The following is a 22,590-nucleotide window of genomic DNA, read 5'->3' on the forward strand; positions in this document are numbered from 1 at the left end:
GGAGCTCCACGTACAGAGAATGTGTGCACACACAGCTTTTTTTTTTTTAATGCAACCAATGAAGTCATGGCCCATCAGGTACAAGCAAACTTTACATTTGTGACATAATAAAGAGTTATGAGGAATAAAGCACATGATCGACAGCTAACATCGCAGGCTCTGGAGAAGACCACCTACCCAGGTTTTAACCGTTTGTTGAGCCAAGCAAAGAGCTTTCTCGAGCTGAAACATCTTTTCATGTGAAAGGAATTTGCAGCTTTAGAGTCTGCACTCTAAAAAACAGCAAACCTGCCCCAAAGCCTCTATAACCTGGCCCGAGATGTTTTTGAGGATGAAAATTGTTTTCTGTCTCATTGCACCCTTTATTAGAAGAGCTTGGTGTGAAGAATTCCGGAACCGATTTAGCTTGAGTCAGTAGCTAAAGGCAACTCCAAATCTTCCAGCATCGGGCTTCCTCAGCAGCCGTGTGAGCGACACACCCAGATCTGAACAGGAGTGCTACTAATCTGAGATGTGCAGTGGGAAAGCAAGCAGCAGGCACAAGGGAAAAACCTTCAGAGGTCCTGCTCCCTCTGTAACGCTTGTATGGCAGAGTCAAAGGCACTGGAAGTGTTCAAACTATTCCCTGGTGTTTGACCAGTTTCTTCAAGTCGTACGATTGCTAACGAGTGCCGAGATAACTCACTAGATTCTTCGTTAATTCTGTTTTCAGTTATATCAGAATCATGATTAGAAATAAACCAGCACCAGTTTCCCAGCTTTTCTAACCCTGCTAACAGACAGCTGTCATTATTCTGACTCTTTGGAATCGAGAGTGAGAAAAATCTAGCCTTCACCTTGTCTTACTCTCCACAAAAAGTTGGGGGTTTTTTTTGCACAATAAATATTTAGATTTATAGCAGTTAAGAAGCAAGCTCACAGGCTAATGAACAGTAATTAAAAAAATCAAGCTGGCATTTTATTACATTGAGATTTCTTACTGATTGACAGCAATCATGAACTGAAGTATAATAGGCTGGTAAAGCTGGACAGATTGCATAGGTATTTTTAAACGAAGGAACAGAGAAAGGTGGCGTTGATAACCATTTGAAACAGAGAAGTATTTGTTCACCTTAAAATAAGGACAGTACAAAAATAATTAACACATTTACATTCATTTATCCAAGGCCACCTCTTCATGAACAGAAGGGAGCAAAGATGATGGTATAGAGAAATAATACAGCTTAAATGCTCTCACATCTATTCCAAATAGGAGCTAGAAAGTTTATTTAGCTTCTATTCCCTGAAAAAGTTGTTCCAGTCCCAGATCCGGGAGGGGAACTGAACCTGACAAACTTTAAGCCATCAAATCCAACACTCTACCACACTATTATTGAAAAAACATACACATTTATAAAAATAAAGCTAACAAACAAACTGTACAGCCTGTGGTCCTCATTCGCACCCTCACAACAAACAGGACATGGACAAAATTGTGGTCTGCGAGGTGAGACCGGCCACAGGCAAGAGTTAGGCCGTATGTTCAATTTATAAACCTGGGGTCTCAGCTGCTCTTTGTAACAAGATTAGCTAGGCAAATCTGCGATAACTGGAGTTTATTATTTTCATCTGTTGCAAAGACCACATGAAAGAGTAAATAAAGACAATGCCATTTTGCGACAGAAAAATTAAACACAAGAGCCAATTTAAAGAAAACAAACAAAACTGAAAACCCCAAAATACCTAGTAAGACCAGCCTACTAATTCAGCAACAACTTATACAGCTAAACCCGAGAGACTTAGTCATCACCCATTAGAAACAGCATGTGCAAAGGCTTAAAAATTTATTTTTATCATACACACTATATTGCAGCGGATATCCATAAACTCCAGCTGTTCATCAGCACGACAGAGGACATCAGATTATAAATCTAACAAGACAGAGACGTGGGTCTGAAGTGGTATTTCTGAACCTTTGTAAATAGATGAACAAGATTCCGTTTCTGTGAGCAGCTCCGACGACATGGTGTTAGTGTACCGAAGTATCTTCATTTACATTTCCTCAAGGCTTCTCTTGATAGCTTCTTCCAATTCTGCATCTTGCTCTGTATAAGTACAAAAACCCGATTATAATCTCAAACTATGGTTGATACCCAGTCATAAACACAGCTACATTAATATTACTACATAAAGCAACAAATTACTTCTGTGGGCAAAGTCAGCAGACTACAGAAAAAGGTAGAGAAACAGAATGAAATTATTTTCCCTCCTTCTGTCTTACACTATCTTTTCAACACTTCAGAATATAGGAACAATCTCTACAACCTTCCACTATATTAACTAGGGGCAGCCCAGTGATTAGTTTCAGAGTACAACCCAACTACGTATTTACTGGTCAAAGTAATACCAAGATTAGAACCCATACGTATGGCACCAAGAAAAATAAACAAAGTATGAAAACAAGACAGACAGGCACACAAAACAAGCAAAGAGGTTTCAGTATTTTCATTCCAATTCCTTATCCCCTGCCTACACCTAACTTGGCACCACTGTTGTAACTCTTACTAGGAAGACCAGAGATCAGTAGAGAAGAAGTCATATGAGCAGCAAGTTTCGTCTGGATGAGGGCTGTAACATTTCTGATGGTCGGGGGGAAGCCTGCATTGCACTCATCTGACTTGGTAACAACCTCTCGTAAACACCTTTCACAATACTCAAAACAGAAACCCTGTTTCTTCATTACATTTAGCTTGCTTTAGGCACTGTTTAGTGTTAGTGAGTTAAATATTATAAGTAAGACAAGGTTTATATGTACAGTACATATTAATACCAGTAGTATAGTTGGAAAAAATAAGGCAGCTTTCAGACACACTGCCATTCTTTAATTACTCATCTTCCGCTTTAGAAGCACACAAGCACATCCTATGACGAAAGCTGTCTGTCCTTATGACAAAGGAAACAATAATTATATATATTAACGTATCAGATTTTAAAACTTTAATTATTGTTGGGCTGTTTTATGCAAGGCCGAGATTTGGAACAGAAATAGCACCAATGAATGCTCTCTCGTGTCAGCAGAGCCACATTCATTCACCTGGACTTTCTCGCAACATCTGATACGACTGACAAAGAGATAAGTTAGTTTCTGAAAGGAAAACATTACATGGTCACACAAACAAAAAAGAAAGTTTGAAACCAAAACAAAGCAGAAAGCCATTTGCAGACAACTGCTTGTATTAAAATATGTCAGTTAATTAGCCATTAAGCACGTGCAAGAATCGAGAATAAGGTCCAAACTGTGACTCTGCTGCGAAGTTTGCTCCACAGTGATATACCTGATTGTCCTCTATTCCCTGGAGCTGCTGAGGCAGCTTTTTCTGCCTCCTGCACTTGCTTTTTGCTGTCTCCTCTTCCAGCAGCTGCTAGTGCTTCTTCCTTTTTACCCCCTTCTGGGGTGGATCCTCCTCACTCCCTCTCAGCCCATGCTAGGACTGCCGTTAACCACGCCGGCAGCCAGTGAAGGCCGCTGCAGCCAGGCTGCTCCGTAGGGTCAGACGGCTTCAGCACCACAGCATCAGAGCTGGGACCTCCCGCCTGCACCGAACGCCACTGCTGCCCCGATGGCATCACCCACTGCTAGGGGCACCTGGGCATGGCAGACTTCCAGGGCAGCAGATGAGTATGTTGGACATTTAGTAACAGTATTTCCTAACAGCTGGTAAATTTATAACTGAATAAATTATGGGAATATAAGATTCAGTTATCGCTTTTATCACTGACCTTGTACAAACTATTTATTGATTCTTTTTTTAGTTTGTTTTGTTTCCGTTAGGTGGAAGGGCAGAGTCAAGTCTTTAAATAATACATTATTTTCAAAGTGTGCTGTAGTCTGTCACCAAGAGTTAATGACTACATTATATGAAGACCACCACTAAGCACAACAGCAACAGGATGAAACCAGTTTCAAATAGGGGATGATACGATGTGAGCAGACAGCTGTACTGCTGATTCAAAATTGTGCATAAATCTACAGCTCTTTTAGGAGACAGAGTGCTTTGCTGAGATATAATACCTAATTTTGAACTATTTATTCAGAAGTTCAACTATTTAGTCAGTCGTTCTACTCTGAGTCAACACAGTCATATTAAACTGGTACAAAGTGATCTCAGTCAAGTCTTTAATTGCACCGTGCCTTGTGGTGCACCAGTAAAACAGACCGAGTCTGCTGACATACTTTTCAGGTCAGGAAATTATTTTTTCTCGATAACTCATCACAGTGTTCTTAACTACTCAAGGTTGCCCAGCATATTTTACAGAGTATTCCTAAGAGGTCACTTGCCATAAAAACAGTTGTAAGTTTAGTTTCTGCATCTTCCATAATAAACAGCACTCCTGAAGACAGAAAAAGTAAAAATTAACAGACCTTCCTGTTTCTTTGTTTCTTCTAAGCTCCTCTTCACTGTTAATTTGATATCTTCATCCTCTTCGCTATCTGAACCTTAAATACACAAATGAAACATAAATTACACATTGCTTCTAACAAAAAAGTTAAGAGTCTCCTCTTGCATTTGTCTTGCTGTAACAACACTGTAGGTTGGATTTGAAGAACTATGCTTGTTGTGATCTGAAAATCAAGATAAAATTATAGTGGTAGTTTAAGACAGCAACTCAAAACACATAGTTATTTTTCAGCTGCCTTTTCTCCTTTCTCCCCAAAATCTGGAGGGACAAATCTGGAGCAATACTGCTTCAATTTTATATTATTTTAAAGTTGGAATAAGAAATAACAGGTACAGAAGCTACTGTTAGTGTCTACTGCATTTGCTTTGTTGTAATACTGAGTTATTAAAAAAAAAAGACATTACTCACTTTCTACAAAATGTACCAAGGATTTAATCATGGGAAGAAGTGCTGTAGTGTCTCCGCCTACACGTGATCTTAGCTGTGTTTTGCTGCCGGAATATTCCACTTGAACAATGGAGTGCTAGAGCTCAACTGAGTGCAATTCAGCAGACGTTGTTCAAGTCTCACAGAAGAAACAAGTCGATATGCTTAGTTTAATCTAATTCACCGCAGCAAAGCCCGGCCAAAACTCCACCACCTTTCCCTTTCTAAACAATGCTCTTCATGAGGCTGGTTTCCAGCTCCAGAATGACAGCTCTGTTTTGAAGTATCTAGTAGGGATTGCTGTACCTAAGGTGTTTGTTTTTGTTTTTTTTTTTTTTCATTTGTTTTAAACAGTCTCTCAGTAAACTACAGGTTAAAAAACAAACAAGTCCATGAGTCACGTTACGTATTCATTCTCCTGCTACAGGCTGTTGCTATTTTGGGAGATGGTCTCTGTAATAAGGTCTTGCAGTATTTGTAATCAGCTACCTCTCCTACGGTCATATCAACAGAGGCACTTCCCATAAAGTCATCACATTTATTAGTACACCAATGTACTTCTGATTACATTTACTGGCAAAGAACATTCTGCCATGGACATCTAATTTACTGACTCTGTGACTTCTGGCATTTTAAATGACCCAAGTTAGGTATTCAAAGTGACAGGTACACTTTCTAAAATTTGTTTTCAAACCCCTGACACATATACCTTGTTTGAACAGCAACGTTGCTGACTTTCCTAATGCCAGCAATACAAACTCCAACAGCTGGTACCAGAGATCAGGAGCCCAGAAAGATGCCAGAAATAGATGGATATACACTGCAGTTAAAATGGTCTTTCTCCAGTCACTTGGCAGACTGACTGTGAAGCTGCCTACTGTCTTTGGGCAGAAGCGATACTATTTTTTACATCACCTTCCAAAGCAAACACAGCAAAAGAAAGAAAAATCCACACATCTCAAAAAAAGGCATTTCTTTGCACTTTTCCTCCCTTTCATAAGTGATTGTAAAGGCTTTGCATAGTGGCTTCTCCCCTACTAAACATCCTTTTAATCTTCCAGCCCAGAAGACATTTCAAACTGCTGTAAGAAGTTTTGTACCAGTTAGAGGTGTAACAGTGGAAGCAATCACTCCCTAATTTGTTGGCCTAAGTATAATGGAAGAATTGAGACCAATAAGGTACGGTACAAGGGAGTCTCTGGTTTGCTTCTATTTCAAATAAAAATGCATTAAGAGTACTTTCCTGAAGGTTGGGGGGGCGGGGGGGAAGTGTTTAAGGGAACTTGACAGCAGGTGCTGCCAAACGGGAAAGGCAGTATTCTTCTGATTGGCATCCGGCCTAGATGGTTAAACAGCGGAGGATCGGAGTACTCAGAAATTCAGCAGTTTCTTTTCAGATACAGTCTAAAGAAGTCAACTTTCCTGGAATTGCTTATGGAGTCAGCTGGCATTCACCACAGATGCAGCCCCGATGGCAACCCGCTGACACGCTGCTAGAGGACAGCACTGTCCTGTACACCCCGGCTTCCTCGACCCAGGCGACAGGCTAACTCGATGCTCATTACTCAGAATACAGCAGATCAGCGGCTAAGCTGACTTTACTGTCACTTAGGGCAGTTATGAACGCTAAACCAGGATTTGTAGATAGACTTATTAGTTTAGTTCATTAAGAAAATGTTTAGGATTCATCTTACATATTAATGCAGGCCTCATCTTGCCGAAATGTTTTGCTAGTCACACCACCTTAATTACACCACTGTAATAACGTGGGGTGTACATTCATACTGGAACAGAGGTATATGCAAACTGGCATGAAAAACATTTAAACATTTTTAAAACAAGCTGCCTGCCCTGTGATTTATCACCGCACCCGATACGCAAAAACCAACATCACAGAGAACAGGTTTTCTAAAGCATAGTTGAAGACACCACCATTCCACTGCCAGAAACTATGAAACTTCAAAACAATTAGTACTGATGATCTTCTGTTAGTTTGAGGGGAAAAAAAAAAATCAGCTTGGAGTCAAATGTGGTTATGAAGAATGTTAAAAGCTTCATGAGCTCCACTCTGCCTTCACTGCTCATTATTTGCAAGACTTCTCTCCCCTCTACTTAACTGAATTAATGCACGTTCAGCTTCCCACGAAGGCAGTTCCTGGATTCTCTGAAATCCTGAGTTGGTGGAAGTTCACCTATTAAGAGGCTAACAAAGAGCCAAATCTTATTTAGGAGCTTTTCACACAAAGGCATGTCAGTATCTCAAATTACACTGAAACTTTCCTTCCCGTAAACAAAAACATGGTTATGCTTGTCCTCAGTGTTCCTCCCTGTCCCCTCCCTCCCCAAACCTACACAGAGCAAAGACTAAAAGCACCAAAGCAGTAAAGATGAGGATTTTAAGATGTTCTGATACGGCTCTGTGGAAATCAGGAATAAGACCGTAAAAGTCAGAAGAAAACCCATCTGCAGGCAAAAACCCTAGGTAGAAATGCTCTGGCAAATAAGGGGGTGGGGAGGAGAAATTCAGCTTCCTTTAGCAGCTAGATGGCAAGAACTATTAGAGGAGAACTCACTTGTTGGCCAAAGAGCAGGAAAGACCAACTGATTGAACAGATGCATTCTCAAGGCAGAAGAGACCAGGCTGCTTTTCCACATGGGACAGGTCACTGTGCTTGATCTAACATTGCTCACAGTGTGTCTGTACCCTGTGACTGAACTCTGCTCTCAAGGAGATCTTGGATTCCAGCTAAGAATACACTCCATGCAAATACCATGGAATAGCCGAGGTTGGAAGGGACCTTTGGAGGTCATCTTGTCCAGCCCCCCTGCTCAAGCAGGATCACAGAGAGCCGGCTGCCCAGGACTATGTCCAGACGGCTTTTGAATATTACCAAAAAGGTGCTGTACTGGGGAGCTCAGAACTTGACTGTTATGGCCTTACCAGCACTGTGTAGAGGGAAAGCACCACCTCCCTCAACCTGCTGGCAACAGTCCTCCTAACGCAGCCCAGGGTACCGTTGGCTTTCTTAGCCATGAGAGCACATTGCTGGCTCGTGGTCAACTTGGTGTCCACTAGGACCCTCAGGTCCTTTTCTGCAAAGCTGTTTTCCAGCTGGGTGGCCCCTGGTCAGCATACATGGGTGCCTGGGGGCGTTCCTCCCCAGGTGCAGGACTTTGCACTTCTCCTTGTTGAGCTTCATGAGGTTCCTGTCAGCCAATTTCTCCCCTGTCAAGGTTCCTCTGGATAGCAGTACAACTGTCTGGTCTATCAGCTGCCACTGCCAGTTTTGTGTCATCAGCTAACCTGCTGAGGGTAGACTGTGCCCCACCACCTAAATCATTACGGAAGACAATAAACAGGACCAGACCCACTGTTGACCCCTGTGGTACACTGCTGGGTACTGGCCTCCAACTGGACTTCACAACACTGATCACCATGTTCTGGTTCTGGCCATTCAGCAAGTTTTCCATCCACCTCAGAGTCTGCTCATCCAGCCCACAGTTCATCAGCACTGGTACTGCTGGCATCTTCTGATGACGGTGAGTAAAGAAGAATGTTTAATTTGCAGCAAGCAGACGTGTCCTGTCTCTCTTGTTAAAGTGCTTAGCATATTCTGTAGCTCACAGCTCCTCTGGGGTCAGAGGAAAAGCAATTGCCCAGTTTCTCAGCCAAGAGATCTTAAGATATGACCTCTTCTCTAGTACATTTTATTAAATAAACAACAGCTAAGAAACTCTGACCATATCTATTCTCTTCAAGAAATCCTACTGCTCACTACTGTCCTCATGTATTTTTAAATATCTGCTGGAAGAGCAAAAAAAACAGGAAATCAAATTCTGGATGAATACAGAGCTCAGAGATCAGAACGCAAATATAGTGACTTTTTGACATTTCACGTGTCTCTCATAGAAACCTGTTCTGGGAAGAGAGTGGTAAACTTCCACAGCATGCAAGCGCCACCCACTGTCCTGACATCAAAGCGCCACAGCTTGAATCTGGATCAGCTGCCCGCTTGGCTCAGCATAATTCCCCCCTGTATCTGATCCTCTTCTCTTGCAACCTCCCTAGTTACCACCATCCTCTTCATAATTTCCATCAGGTTGACCGGTTCCTCTGACTCACTGGAGACTCGATTTCTCTTCCCCAGCCTTGGTCCTCCTCCCTTGCCGCACAGCTTCTTAGCACACCACCTGACTACTTCACATGTTGTGCAGCCTCACACCCTGCCTCCCCTTCTCTCTTCTACAATGCTTCTTCTTCAGGTCTTCTCAGTAACTCCTAATCTCATCTGCCTCTTTGCCATCCCAATGTACAGTGACATTAATATCACACATAGCTCACTTTCTCTCATAGCACTGACCCTTTTCATTTTACAGTTGATGCCTGAAGTCTTAGTACTACCTCACCTTAAGGACATCGTTAAAGTTACCTCATTCAGGATCCTAGCAGCTACTTAACCAAAAACTTAATATCAGTATCCATCTTTACCTTTGTTAGCAATCATGTTCAGTATGTGTGATCATGCTGCCTTTAAAATACTGCTCCTTGGCTTCCAGAATCCTTTCCTTTATTCCTTCTTCAATAATGTCCCTGGAGGATCCTTCCCACATACTCCTCCCCAATACTTACTGCTTTAATCTCCATTTCTTCATTAAGGTGACATAATCTGTAAATGCAAGTACAGCTCCCCCCTGCTGAGGATTCACAAATACACAAGACCTCTCTTCCTCCATGCAAACTAAAATTTCACTACATATCTCTCCGTACAGATGCTTATTAAAGTGGAGCATGACTAAAAATGAAGCTCTCAATCCCCCCCCTCCTCCAATTGCTTTTTTTTTTTTTTTTGAAACTGTAGCCAATACCATCATGGTCACTCAGACTTTCATTTAACCTTCATTTTAGACACCTCTCTAAAATTCACAACCAGATTAAACTAAACCTTGAAAATTTTTTTTTTTGGTATGGTCTGAGTGGTGAGGTCTTCCCAGTTCATCCACTTGGCTACAATCCTTGTTCAGACTCGTTATCTTGGGTCTTAGTACACAGCTTTCTCCCTAGGGCATATACATATATTCAGAGACGCACACCAGAGATGCCACTGACATACCAAAGCCAGTAACAACTTCCTGTTGTGGCTAAACACGAGGTTACAACTCAAAGGTGACCTTCTTATCACTCCTTACTGCAACAGGCTGTGGCCACTGTAAGAACACAGTAAATATAGGAATAGATTCTTACTAGAATAACTATCATTCATTCATGGTGCACCACGCTGCAGATGCTCATGCCCTTCACATTCAGTCAGTTTGGACAGCGGGGGCTGGAGGCTGTGACTTATCTTTAGTCGTTCACAGTCTGTGCTAACTGAAGGCTGGGAAAAAGCAGAGACTGGGGTCACGTGGTATTCATATTAGACCTCAATACCCACAAAAACTTGACTACTGAGAAGGCAAGCAATTATTCTCAATGTCTTCTGTAAATTAATCTTAACTCTTCTTAAAAAGCTTTTGTTGGCTGTATGTAAACCAAAAGCTTTTTGGGATAGCGGGAGCTAGGCAGCTTAGCAACGTTCATCAAAATGAACGGAAGTCCTGCTCTTTCAAATATAAACTCCCACAGAAGCTGCATTCAGTAGTATTTAAACCCTTCAGGCAACTGTAGCAGATTGCAGATGCAGGCTGACAACTCCTCTTGAGCACAGTGGAAACGAACCTTAGGGGTCAGTGGAAGGTGCAGTGGCTACTTGGCAGACGACACAGTACATCACTGCACCATTATTCTGACAGTCACATGAGACAGTCTGGCTCTTTAAAAGAAAGGAGAAGAAACAGTCAAAAAAATTTGGTCCTCTTATTAAAAGAGTGTTTTACTTAAGAGCTCAGTCAATAAAGGATCTTATTTGAATATGACTGAGAAATACAGTTAAGCTAAAGCCATCAACTTACACAAAAATCACTTTTGTCAACCAAGAAGTTGTGGCATTCCTGTCAGTGTCAGGACAGGTATGGTGACCCCTAACCTGCCGTCAGCTCTGCCCTCAGCGTTCGCCAGCACTCATTAAAAGTGTAAGGTGGAGCAGTACTGTCATCACTAGGTATCAAGTCTCAAGACAGACAAGGGAATGATGGTGTTTTTCTGCATGCCACAAATTTCCTTTGGAAAGGAATTACAGGGAGACATGGAAAACTCTTCTACCCTTTTCAAACCACTCTATTAACATGCATCAATCTCCCATCCCGTGTGGTGACTTCAGCATGAAAGAGAAGAACCCTTCTGTATTTATCAACTCAGGTTTTGCAGCAGAAGAGAGCAAATAAGAATAAATGTCTTGCCTACTACTTTCATACCTCAAAGGAAATTCACGCATCCACTAAAATCAGTGGTCTCCCAAGGTAACATGCAGTTGATATCCTATTGCAACATATGCAGGAACTTTTATTTTTATTTATTTATTTTAAAATGAATGCACATACCACAGGTTCCACAGCAGTTCTGCTGACATGGTAAAACGGTTCACAAGGTGCAAATGTCATAAACTGCCACAACCCAAACACAATCCAGCTGCTCACAAGCTAATGATAACTCTATGAAGGTGATTCAGCAAAACAGCTTTTTCGTTCTGAAGCTCATCCAATAACAACAGCTGTCTCATGTTTTTCAACACAACTCTCTGTGGTAACTGTTTCTCACTTCTTCCCTCCAGAATAGCCATAGGGTTGAGAAAGTCACAAAGCAAGCAGTTCTTGTTTGTATTTCCTTATATGCAGCTGCCTTTCTGTAACAGGACAACAGGTTACACCAGCCTATGATACACCGCACAACTTTCCGTCTCAGCCCTCTGATACTGGTCCTGCCACATGAAGACTTCCAAATGCTTGCTGATGCTGCTGAGCCACACAGTGAAATGCCTATTCTGCAGCGGGTTTATCTTTTTAAAAAACACTTCATAGACATTTGGTAACGACACCATCCCGCTACGCAGTGAACACAGGCTGATTATCAGAACTGAATTTTCTAACGTACTTTTCTAATGCAGCAACAGGAGACAAAGGCAGTTTTCATTATTTGGGCCCCGCCGCTGACACTGACTGGAGAAAGGGATCAAAGATGTCTCAAGACAATTCTGTTCCTTACAAGTTTGTCAGGGAATGCCAACAGCCAAAGGACTCGTATGTGATTCCATCACTTTCCTGCTCAATTATTTTTTCTTCTTTTTTTTTTTTTTTTTTTTTTTTTCAAAAAACCACCACATGCATGACTAAGTGGGCTGCACAATGATCAGACAGCCAGCAAGCTAAGGTTTGGGGCCTCTCGACAGTGCCCATCACCATAAGAGTAAATTAAATATTAATGTAGTAAAGTTCTGAAAACAAGACCAACGTCAAAAAACCACTGGAGTATAATTTATACACAGAAAATGGTCACATGATCTGAGCCAGTATACCCCAGTGAATAAAGCTATACTAGCAGAGCTACCAAGGCAGGGAGCTAGAGTACCCTTAAGTAGCAGAGCAGTCATTCCCCTCTCCTCACTGTCTCATATCGTTAAGCCGTACCACAAACTGTACAAGAAAGGAAGGCCGTACAGCTAAACTGACTTACATTGACTGATTGCAAGTTACAGCTCTCTTCCAGCTCCTCCTCCCCAAAATATGCAAAGCTCCCAAAGCAAAAACAGCCTCCCACATCAATATATAGTTACAGCTATAATTACACTAGCAGAGATCTATCAGTCTAGGAAATTCAATATGCTCTACAAAGAAAACATTCATAGTGAGAATGTAGTGATTCAATGTGTAGCTTTATGGGTAACTGTGGAGAAAAGTCATCTTCCCCCTTGAGCAAAATCAACAGCACTAGAGAAAGTGACAGTTGCATAACTACGCCAAGAAATTTTAGTGGTATGGCTGCTTCTGGCTGGGAATCACATCTCCATAATCCAGCTGAAAAATCTAGACCAGCCAATGCCTGGGGTGGCCAGAAAACTCTGTAAGCACCTCTTCTGTATCAGCAGCACACGAATCAATTCCAGCTCTGACCACAGACAATTTTTTTCAGGAAACCATTTAATGATCCTATCTTTCTTTTTCCCTTTAATAGATCCACGCCAATTCACCATTCAGTGCTAGGACTCCACTTTAACCTTCCTGGTAGAACAGCAGCACCATGTGATAGCTCTCACACACCTGCAACAACACTAACACTATTTTCTGAAAACTGTTTAGGGCTAATTCAGAAACAACTTTCTGTAATACACTCTCAATTTACAAGCCCCCAAAACCACACCACGAAGCCAGGAAAAGCAATAATGTGTCTGCAGAGAAATGTCAGGTCTTCTAGGAAAACTTTACTTCAAAATATTTTAAAACACTGAGAAGTATTAAAGCTCATCTCAGCTTCAGTATCCTTTGCATGAAAATGAGCTGGCTGAAAATAACCTCTGATTATCCTGTATAAAGCAATGTGATCGTTTTAGTGTGCCATTAATTAGAACATGGCATTTTAGAGAACTTAAAGGCTTTCACTGATATTTTTCCTCCAAACAGATGTGTAAGCCATGTGCCAGCAAAGGCAAATATCAAGTAACTGGAAGTGGCCAAGAGGTCAGAATTAAAATAAGCAGAGATATTCTGGGGAATAATGATGCTTTAGCAGTGTCACCTTTGTTTCAGATCCAGAACAAATCAAGCAAAGAAGATCTGAGTACAAATTGACAAATACGCACACTAGAGTGCTCTAAACAGCTTCTCTTTAACTAGAAAGGAATTCTCAGACTGAAACAACAGCTTGTCTCCTGCTATAATAAAGAACACAGGGAGGACAGAGTTTGTTATGCTGACTAAAAACGCTTAATTAAGTCTGGTTTCAAAGCTTGCCCCAAGCAGATTGATTTTCTGATCTATATTTCATTCAAATACCAGTACAATACAAAAAGCATCAAGCAACAGCTTGTGTTACCAGCACAAGTGTTCAATTATTTTATTGAAAAAACCACGGGTTTACCGGAAAGATTGTGTTTAATGTTTACTTTCTACCTTTTGTGGTATCTGAAATGCTGTTTAGCAAGGCACACATCATGTCTCCTTCAATGTGGTGAGGATTTAGGATGCGAGCTGACCGCTGGGTCATCTTAAATTGATTTTCCAGTTCCAGGAAGCTTTTGTCTCCAGAAAGTACAGTGAAAGGAATTTGCTTGGGCAGGTGCTCATCCAGACGACCAGCCTGTACAGAATCAAATGACAAATGTTGAACTGAGATCATGTTTTTATCTCGTGGGGTTTGGCTAGCTTTTTCTGTAAGACAGGTCTTCACAGGAAAGCCCTCTACAGCAACTTACCTCCACTTTTATGGTCTGATGCACAATACCATTATGAAAGGTATTATTTCAACAGTTTGACACTGCATTTATTCTACATACGACAACAGATATAGGGAATGGCTACCAGAACGGTACAGATGGAATATGGAACAAGTTCCTAAAAAGCAGCATTTCAGAACCATTGCCACATAAAACAAGTCACCTGTGCAGAGCATTTGAAGAATCATTAAAAAGTGTAACATTATGTACAAACACTGTTTCAAAACACACTTACTTCATGTAATTAGATCCTCAAGTAGTTTCATCTAACTGATAAAGCACTGTATTACAAACAAGAGTCCCCATGGCATCCCAGATTCCTGTCCTTCACCTCTCCCAACCCAGCCACAGCCCTAAGGTCTACTGAACAGAGGCACTGCTCTTTGTCAGCCCATCAGGGTCTCTGGAAGTGGCACCCATCCAACTCCATCTTAAAGATGGCTCTAGATTTGGGCTACCTGAAGGGAGAGGCAGAAGTCACGTTTCTCTCCTAAACAGAAACTGTAACAATTGTGCTTTTTTATTCTTCATTCCCTAAACAGCCCCCTTCCTCCCCACAACAGACCGATGTCCTATTTGGGCTAACTTTCATATTCCTATGGAAAAAAAAAAGAAAAAAAAAATGTAAATCTCTTCTCAACAGGCTGTCTCCGCTCAATTCAGTGACAGATTTATCATTCTTTTCAGTGGACGCAGAAGTCATGTGAAGAGAATCTAAGAATTGCATCTGTAATTAGTACTTAACATCAACAGCAGATATCATCTGCCACTCTTCTCTGGGTACAGAAACACAACAATAAAGAAAGTGTGCACTAACTTACATGAACACAGAGAGCAAAGTCTGCTGCTTCTCTTCTGGTACCGCAACGTGGATGAAGAAAGAAACACCCAATCCTCTTAAGATAATTGTAAACTTTACACTGCACTGGAGGTTTCCAGTTGCTGTATCCTCCTAAACAGTGAAAAAGAAAAAAAATAAAAACCACCCAGAAATGCCACAATTAAATAAGAATGCAAGAAGGCAAAAGCAAACATTAATCGGGCTTTAAAGACAGGATTTATTTTGACCAATGTGAACGCCAAAATAAACATATAACCAAAATCCCGAAAGATCCCTTGTTCTTGGGTTAGAAGGCAAAAAAGAAAAACCTAGCTAAGTAGCCAGCCTGATCCTACACAAAACCTCTCTTTCAATTTTGTATGAATTTTTCTTCTAATCCTGAAAACCTATCTTCCAGAAATCATGTGCTTTTTTTTTTTTTTTTCAGTTTTAAGCACAGTTATGGTTAATGTGCAGAAGCAGAGGAGCTCTGGGAATGTAGTAAAATTAACAGAAATGCTTCTCTTATGGAATCCTGTACTAATGTAATGCCCAAGATTATTTCCAACACACTCAATAACTGCCCGACACATCACACGTTAGAACCCTTTAAAAAGAATATCCAAGAACTGGAGCAACAGCTGAAACAAATGCTAGAGTCCTGACAAACACTTGGATGCAGTCAAGGATAAGCAAAATGAGGCTGTAACTGGGAAAAATTAGTATCCTAAACCATGTAGTTACTGTCTGAGAAAATAGTTGCTTATTAGAGATGAGCTGAGTAACAGGCTTGCTACAGATAAAAAGAATACCAGGCTGAAACAGGTTGCAAGGGAAAGGAAAGGAGCAACAAATCTCTCAAGAAGAGGGGGGAAAAAACAGAGGAGCTTGCAGTTACTATGACAACATAAAAACAAATGGAAGGACAATTTGAAGGGAGTGAAGAAGAATTTCATGACACTCCCAGTTGCTAAGAAATAATGGGTCTGCAATGGGGAGGAAAAAATGTTGCTTTTTCTGCCCGGATAGAGTGGCTGGACATAAGAAAGAATTTTGAATAGAAAGTGAAAGCAGTTATTGATGGCACTTTAGGTGAGGACAGGTGAGACTAAGGCTCAAGTAAACAGGCTACAGAGGATCGTGTATTCCAATTGCCCACCCCCAGTCTGACAAAGAAGTAGAAGCTATCTTCAGTAGATTTCTCCTGGGGTTTTTAAGTGGTTTCTTTTTTTTTTTCCCTCTTTTCAGCCTAAATGGCTGTAAGTGGGTATCAAAAGTGACCTCAAAGATTCAGTAACAGACTACATAGAAACGATTTAAGGGCATCTGCCCAGGAGAAAAATGGTATTTGCAAGTTGTTCTCATAAGTTGTGACAGCCTTGGTCACTGCTATTTGGGAAAGACTTGTAATTACCAACCCTGGTTTTTGGCTGCATAAATGTACAACGTCAACATTTGACCAGGACAGCTGAAAACAATGACAGAACTGTATTCACGCTGGTGGAGCTAGACCACAAATGGGTGAAGGATAACTGAATATCTGAGAACAAAAACAATACTGAGCCTGGGCAATACAATATAGGAACTCAAAGCAAAGCTAAGGCTGTATTAGCAACAGAAACAACAGAAATAATGCAAAAGTATAATAGAAAAATAATAAAAAATGTTGTTTCGGAAACAGAAAAAAAAAATCAGAAGACATAGGGATGTTGCTGTATTTTCACAGGCTAAACAAACAACAACAGAATGCATCAAATAACTCTGTAAACCACTATTACGAGAGGGCACCTACAACAATAAATCCCAATGTGCTTGGGAGCCTTAATGTTCCCAGGCTCTGTAACAATATAGTTGATGCTAATAAACTGCTAAAGTGTTCTCTCATATTAATATAGCTGTTCTAATCACCGTTAGCTCTTTGGCGTGGGTTTTTCAGTTCAGGTGCTCCAGGGGCCATTCCCACGAGGCAGCCTGCATACAGTCACCCCGTCTGGGAAGCAAGAAACTGAGTGGCACTGACCTGGGCTGAGCAGGCACCCGTGCTTGGAACATCCCTGGGCACAGTGTCTTACCTAACACAGAGGTACCTTTGGGTAAGATTATCATATTAATAGAGGTTCCTAACAATAGATTAGTAACACTGAAACTGTAATATGGATTATTTCTCTTTCTTAGCTAGGTGAGAAAAGAGACATTTCTGACAGTAACACAGTTCAGACATTCCTGGGTTCAATCTATTTTTTCTTACTGAATAAATCAGGGCATTTTAATGTGTGCTGTTACTATTATTTTCCAAGAAGATCCTGTCATAACAAGCAAGCTTGGGTCAATTAATGACAAACCAGTTTTGATTAATTAAATAAAGTAACAAAGTCCAGCTGAAAGCAAGTGTCTGAATTCAAGTGGGGAAAGTTTGACATAACTCTGAAAAATAAATAATACTTTACTAAATTATAAAACCCAGACAGAGTAGCTTTGGACTTTAGATGTCAAACAGGCCTGACATTTCTTCAACTCGGATTCCTAGTAGTTTAGTTTTGTCTGTAGAAAAAGAAAAAAAAAAAAAGGTCTTCCAAGGTCAAGTGGATTGAATTACTACAGAAATAAACAATAAACCTTCAGCAACTAAAACGCAGGACCAAACCTCAAATCATAATAGCCTTAGAAGTCAAGGAGTGCAGAGGTGAAGTGAAATTTGACCAGAAGTCAAGCCCAGCAAAGTCTCACAAAACATAGGAAGAACAACAGGTTGTTCAACCATAGAGAAAAAAGAATATAAATAAATGGAGCATTCAGGCAGCAAGGATGAAATAGAAATCTAGGATGACTAGGTATAATCTAAATTCCCCCAAATCAGTATTTTCTGTGGCTTTGTGCATGTATGTGTGCACTTACAAGAATACTGTTACTGTACAGAGGTCAGAAGCTAGGTAATGACAATACAGGTAATGATACACAACTAATGCTTCAGCGGAACACAAGACTCGGGAGCACAACCCGCTTTAACAGGGAAGACCAGAGGATTCATTCCCAGAACTCCTAACAACCTGATACTAAACTACAGGTCCAGGACCACAGCTGACTGTTTGAAGAACCTGGACTTTACACTAAAAGACATACTTCCTCTGCCTTCATCAGCTAACTGGAATATCTCTTTCTAAGAGGGGAAAAAAAGGTGATTCGGGCATCAACAGGCCCTTCTGTCCAACCTCAGCAAAAAGCAAATTCTCAGCTTTCAAGATGTTCTTGATTATCTTTTAAAGGAAGAGACAGTCAAGAACATTACTTAAGAAGTGTGCAGTGCAATGGTCTTTACTAAGTGTAAAACACACCTGACAATTCCTGCAAGTCTGTTAAGATGATGCCTGTGTTTCAGGCAATAAATATTTTGAGACTTTACTGAAGCACTCAATATACCACAGGCAAAATAAAGGCAGATACAGAGAAAACCAGTAGAAAAATCATGAGGTGGACAATTTCGTTCAAGAGTAGTCAGGTAAGGAAAAGTATCAACTTAAAGGCATGCTATTGGCAGACTTCACAAAGTTTTCTTACAAAAAAACTTTTGTTTACTCACATAACAATGTGAGTTCCATCAATCACCCTGTACCACTACTGGTATCTTCCAGATGCGGATACATCTACTGATGTACAGGATGACCAGAGACATCCTTAAGCAGCAAGCCAGAGACAGAACAAAATTCAAGTACAAGAACGTAAAATCTGCCTTTTGGAACTAAAAAGAACATTATGACAAGGACTTGGGAGTTAGAAAGAAAATGACCTGCGAGTATTATGGCTGTCCTGATAATTATGAAAACCTAGTATGATACAGCCTAAAGTTCAGCAGGGAAGCCAGAAAGACTCCTAAACCGTCTAGCAATTCTGGAACAATATTCTATAAGGAACACTAAGGGCAGAGGAGATGAAGACTGAGTTAGAAAAGTTCAAGAACATTTCTATTACATGGTGCCTGTGACACTGTGACTAAAGAAGCCCTAGTGGCTGCTTGTTCCTGTTCTTCATTCTCTCAGATTCAGAGAATCTCTGCTCAAGTATTTGTGTAGACCTGTTAATCTTATTTTCCTATTTCCTACAACCACTTTTTACCTTGAAAGCCCCAGATAAATGTCCCTTGGTTCAGGTTAGTTGGCAGCTGCGTGAATAAGCTTCCCCAGTTGTCCAGATCCACCAACACAATGTGAGTCATGGTACTCAGGTAGTCAAGATCAGGAAGTTCACCATCTTCAATGGGATAAAAAGGATGCATTTTAAGTTCACCTGACTTTCTGGTCAACCAACATACATCAAATTAGATATGCTTTTGAAAATTCATGTATTCAAGTGTTCAAAAAGCTAAGTTACAAAAACATCATCCTATTTGGCGACTGCACTGTTTTTAAATCAACAGAAGTAGCATTTAGTAATGCACAAACCAGACAGAATAAAGTAGAATCTAGCTATACGATGGGTATAGAGCTAGATAGTTTTGTGGTAGGCACAGAAAGCTGTCATCCTGCACTGAGACATTTCAATAGTTCATTTAATAATCAACTGAGCACCCTCTACTATGGCAAGTCTCTGTGACATTTAATTGCTCATGTGCATAAAAGCACATAAAATGGCTAGAAACATACTTTTTGCTGTACATCTAACATAAATGTCAACCTCTTAATCAAAAGCATTATCAAACTGTGATTAATTAAAAACACTTCCAATTTTTGAACACAAGGTACACCTTCAGCATTTTTTATTTCATTCTTACAAGTGACATGAACATAAAAAAAAAATATTTGCATGCTCAAGGCAAAAATCCCTAATACATACTAAGAATATAAATTCTCAGCTGAAATTATTTTTTGGCAAGCTAAAGGAAACTGAGAAGATGGATTGCCCACACAGAAAGGACTACCAGGCTTGTAAATATCTCTGCATACAAAGAAGTTAAGTTTCTCTTGAATGTGTGTGTATTATAGACCACTTCTGCATTTCTAGGAGTTAGATTTGGGGTCCTTGATTCTCCTCTTCCTTTTAATATCAAATTATATTCACAACTAATTTGAAAATTAAATGTTTCAGCCCCAGGGTTCTCACATCTGTCTACTTTGTGTTTGTTAAAAACTTCATGCACATGGCATATAGCAATAAATGGCTGAGCCCAAGCTCTGGAAATTCAAATACCGAGAATTCAAAATGCAGCTCTGAGAAATAACAAATACTAAATTCTGAGCTGATTTACAGACTGGATGTAGGGAAATGGTATGTTACATACTTCTACTGACACTGAAACAGAGCATGTTAAAGACAACAATATTTTTCTAGTGTTAAAAAAAAATTCTACAAACCTTCACTACATTCTTCAGAGTACGCCGAGTCTTCTTTTTTTTCTTTCTTTGCCTGTATTGGTCCCCGTGGAGGAGATGGCTGTGGTCTTGCCTGAGTCTTGGATGGAGATGCTTGAAATTTTTCCTTGTGAGGTTTTCTGCCCACACAAGCTCCACTTGCTGTGAACCTGAATACTGTATTTTCCGATTCTGATGCAAGAAGTGATAGCTCAGGTTTCTGCAAGAAGCAGTGTTTCATGTGATAGTGCTGATGTGCGCTCTGAAGATCGTCGAAGTTTTTGTTGCATGCAGCACATCTAACAACATATATTTCTTCCTTATGTTTCACTGACATGTGACTGTTGAGATGACTGTTCAAATCGTCAAAGTTCTGTGCAGTTGCAGAACAGAAACAGCATCGAAACCATAAGTTTCCTTTTTGCAGCATGGCTTTCTGACAATTCACATAATCGTTCCTCCTGTTTATTCTGGAGACGTAAGTTGTCCGGCAACCACAGGTTAAACGGTTTCCTTTTTCTACTGGGAGGAAGTCCTCTTCTTTTTTTATTGACAAATCCACCTGCTCAGGCACAAATGCATAGTCCACACTATGAATCTTCTTATAATGGATTAGAAATTCTTCTTCTGTGTCAAAGAACAGATTACCACAAAGGCCACAGAAGTATTTAGTCTGTACCTCCTCGTTATGATGCTCTTGGAAGTGTCGCTGTAAGGTTCCTACTTTCCGAAAGTGACTTCTGCATAAGCCACAGCAGTATCTGTGAAATGCATGGCTTTCTAAGGACATGCAATGCTCCTTAACGCTCTCTTCAGATTCAAACATCTCCTCACAAATGCGGCATTGCCATTTCCCTAGAATAGGGCTTTTTTCAGGGGAGAGTTCCATAGGACTAGGAATGCGGTCTTTCCTTTCACTTGCAGAAATGCACACTGTGTCAGAAGCAGATGGCATAGGTTCATCTTCTAGAGCTTCTTGCTCATAATAGTAACTATGTCCACCATGAAATTCAGTCACGTGTCCCATAATATCCTCTTCTCCAAGAAGATCTACAGAGCACGCTCTGCACCAGAGAAGAAAATTAGTCAAGTGTGCTCCCCCATGGAATCGACTCATATGCAGGCGGATAATGCTTGAATTTTCAGCAAGCTTTCCACACACAGCACACTTGTGACAGATCCTATTTGCTGATAAAATGTGCTTTTCTACTGACTCCTCCGTAAAAAACTTTTGAAGGCATTCACAAAACCAGGCTTTTACTTTGCAAGCACTGTCTTGACTTTGGTTTGCTACGTGAGCTTCATTTTTATCTTTTAAATCGCTCTTCCGTTTTGAAGGAGTAGATTCCATTTCACTGGTAGACTCATTCAAAGTCAAATGTCTTTTAAGCAGTGGTCTTGATCGATCCACAATATGGCACAAGTGAGACTGATTTTTATTTTTTCCATTGATATGACAGAACATCAAGATGGACTCTTCCATTGTAGTAAACACTTTAACATTATGTTGAGTAGTTTGCTTATGCTGGGTGATCTGATTCTTATCCGCAAACAGTTTATCACAGTTCTCACAGTGACCTTTTGCTTTAAATATCTCTGCAACTTGTGAGATGCTCTTCTTTGACACTGCCACAGGCCCAGAATTATGACAACGTGTTCTAGAACGGATTAAAAAAAATAAAGATGTTATACCATAAGCCGAAACATTAAGCTTTCAGATGTACTTTGAAACTTTACCTACTAGCTACAGCAATTAGCGAGTGCAAATAATGTCCTCTGTATACTTAAACTCACCTCCTAGCTTGTCAACAAAAACATGTAACGCCTATCTAGTCTCTGCACTTCAAAGACAATTAGGTGCTAATTTCCAAAACCAGCACTTAGATTCATGCTTATGTTGACTCAATACATTTTAGAACTCAAACTGCCAACTTCGAAACAGTGGAACAGAGACCAAGTTCTGCTGTTCTGTTACAGAAAGTAACAACCAGGATACAGACACAGATCAGCGTTCTGCTGTGGATTGTATGGGGTAATGTGGGGTAAAGCACATGGAAAGGAGTGCAGTTTTTTGGTAGTTTACTCTAGTTGACTCAGGAAGTCAACATTCAGATGGTTCTAGATGCCCTGAAATCCACTAGCACCACTAAGAACACATCTGCCTCGATCTTTGGATGTTCACATTATAAAGACAGCTGTC

General features: G+C 40.5%; 1 protein-coding gene across 3 annotated transcripts in view; it reads right to left on the bottom strand.

Annotated features, from left to right (window-relative positions):
- Window positions 1–936: 936 nt before the first annotated feature.
- The window catches only part of ZNF451 (zinc finger protein 451), a 41,236-nt gene continuing 19,582 nt past the window's right edge, over window positions 937–22,590 (bottom strand). For all 3 annotated transcript variants that reach the window (XM_075414620.1, XM_075414621.1, XM_075414622.1), the window contains 6 exons: window positions 20,394–22,048; window positions 19,159–19,293; window positions 15,050–15,180; window positions 13,906–14,092; window positions 4,403–4,477; window positions 937–2,084 (listed from right to left, as the gene is read on the bottom strand). In XM_075414620.1, the coding sequence (XP_075270735.1) occupies window positions 2,032–2,084; window positions 4,403–4,477; window positions 13,906–14,092; window positions 15,050–15,180; window positions 19,159–19,293; window positions 20,394–22,048 (2,236 nt within the window). In that variant the 3' untranslated portion in view covers window positions 937–2,031. The remainder of the gene's footprint in view (window positions 2,085–4,402; window positions 4,478–13,905; window positions 14,093–15,049; window positions 15,181–19,158; window positions 19,294–20,393; window positions 22,049–22,590) is intronic.

The sequence above is a fragment of the Opisthocomus hoazin genome, chromosome 2 (assembly GCF_030867145.1).
Source record: "Opisthocomus hoazin isolate bOpiHoa1 chromosome 2, bOpiHoa1.hap1, whole genome shotgun sequence".
Lineage (NCBI taxonomy): Eukaryota > Metazoa > Chordata > Aves > Opisthocomiformes > Opisthocomidae > Opisthocomus > Opisthocomus hoazin.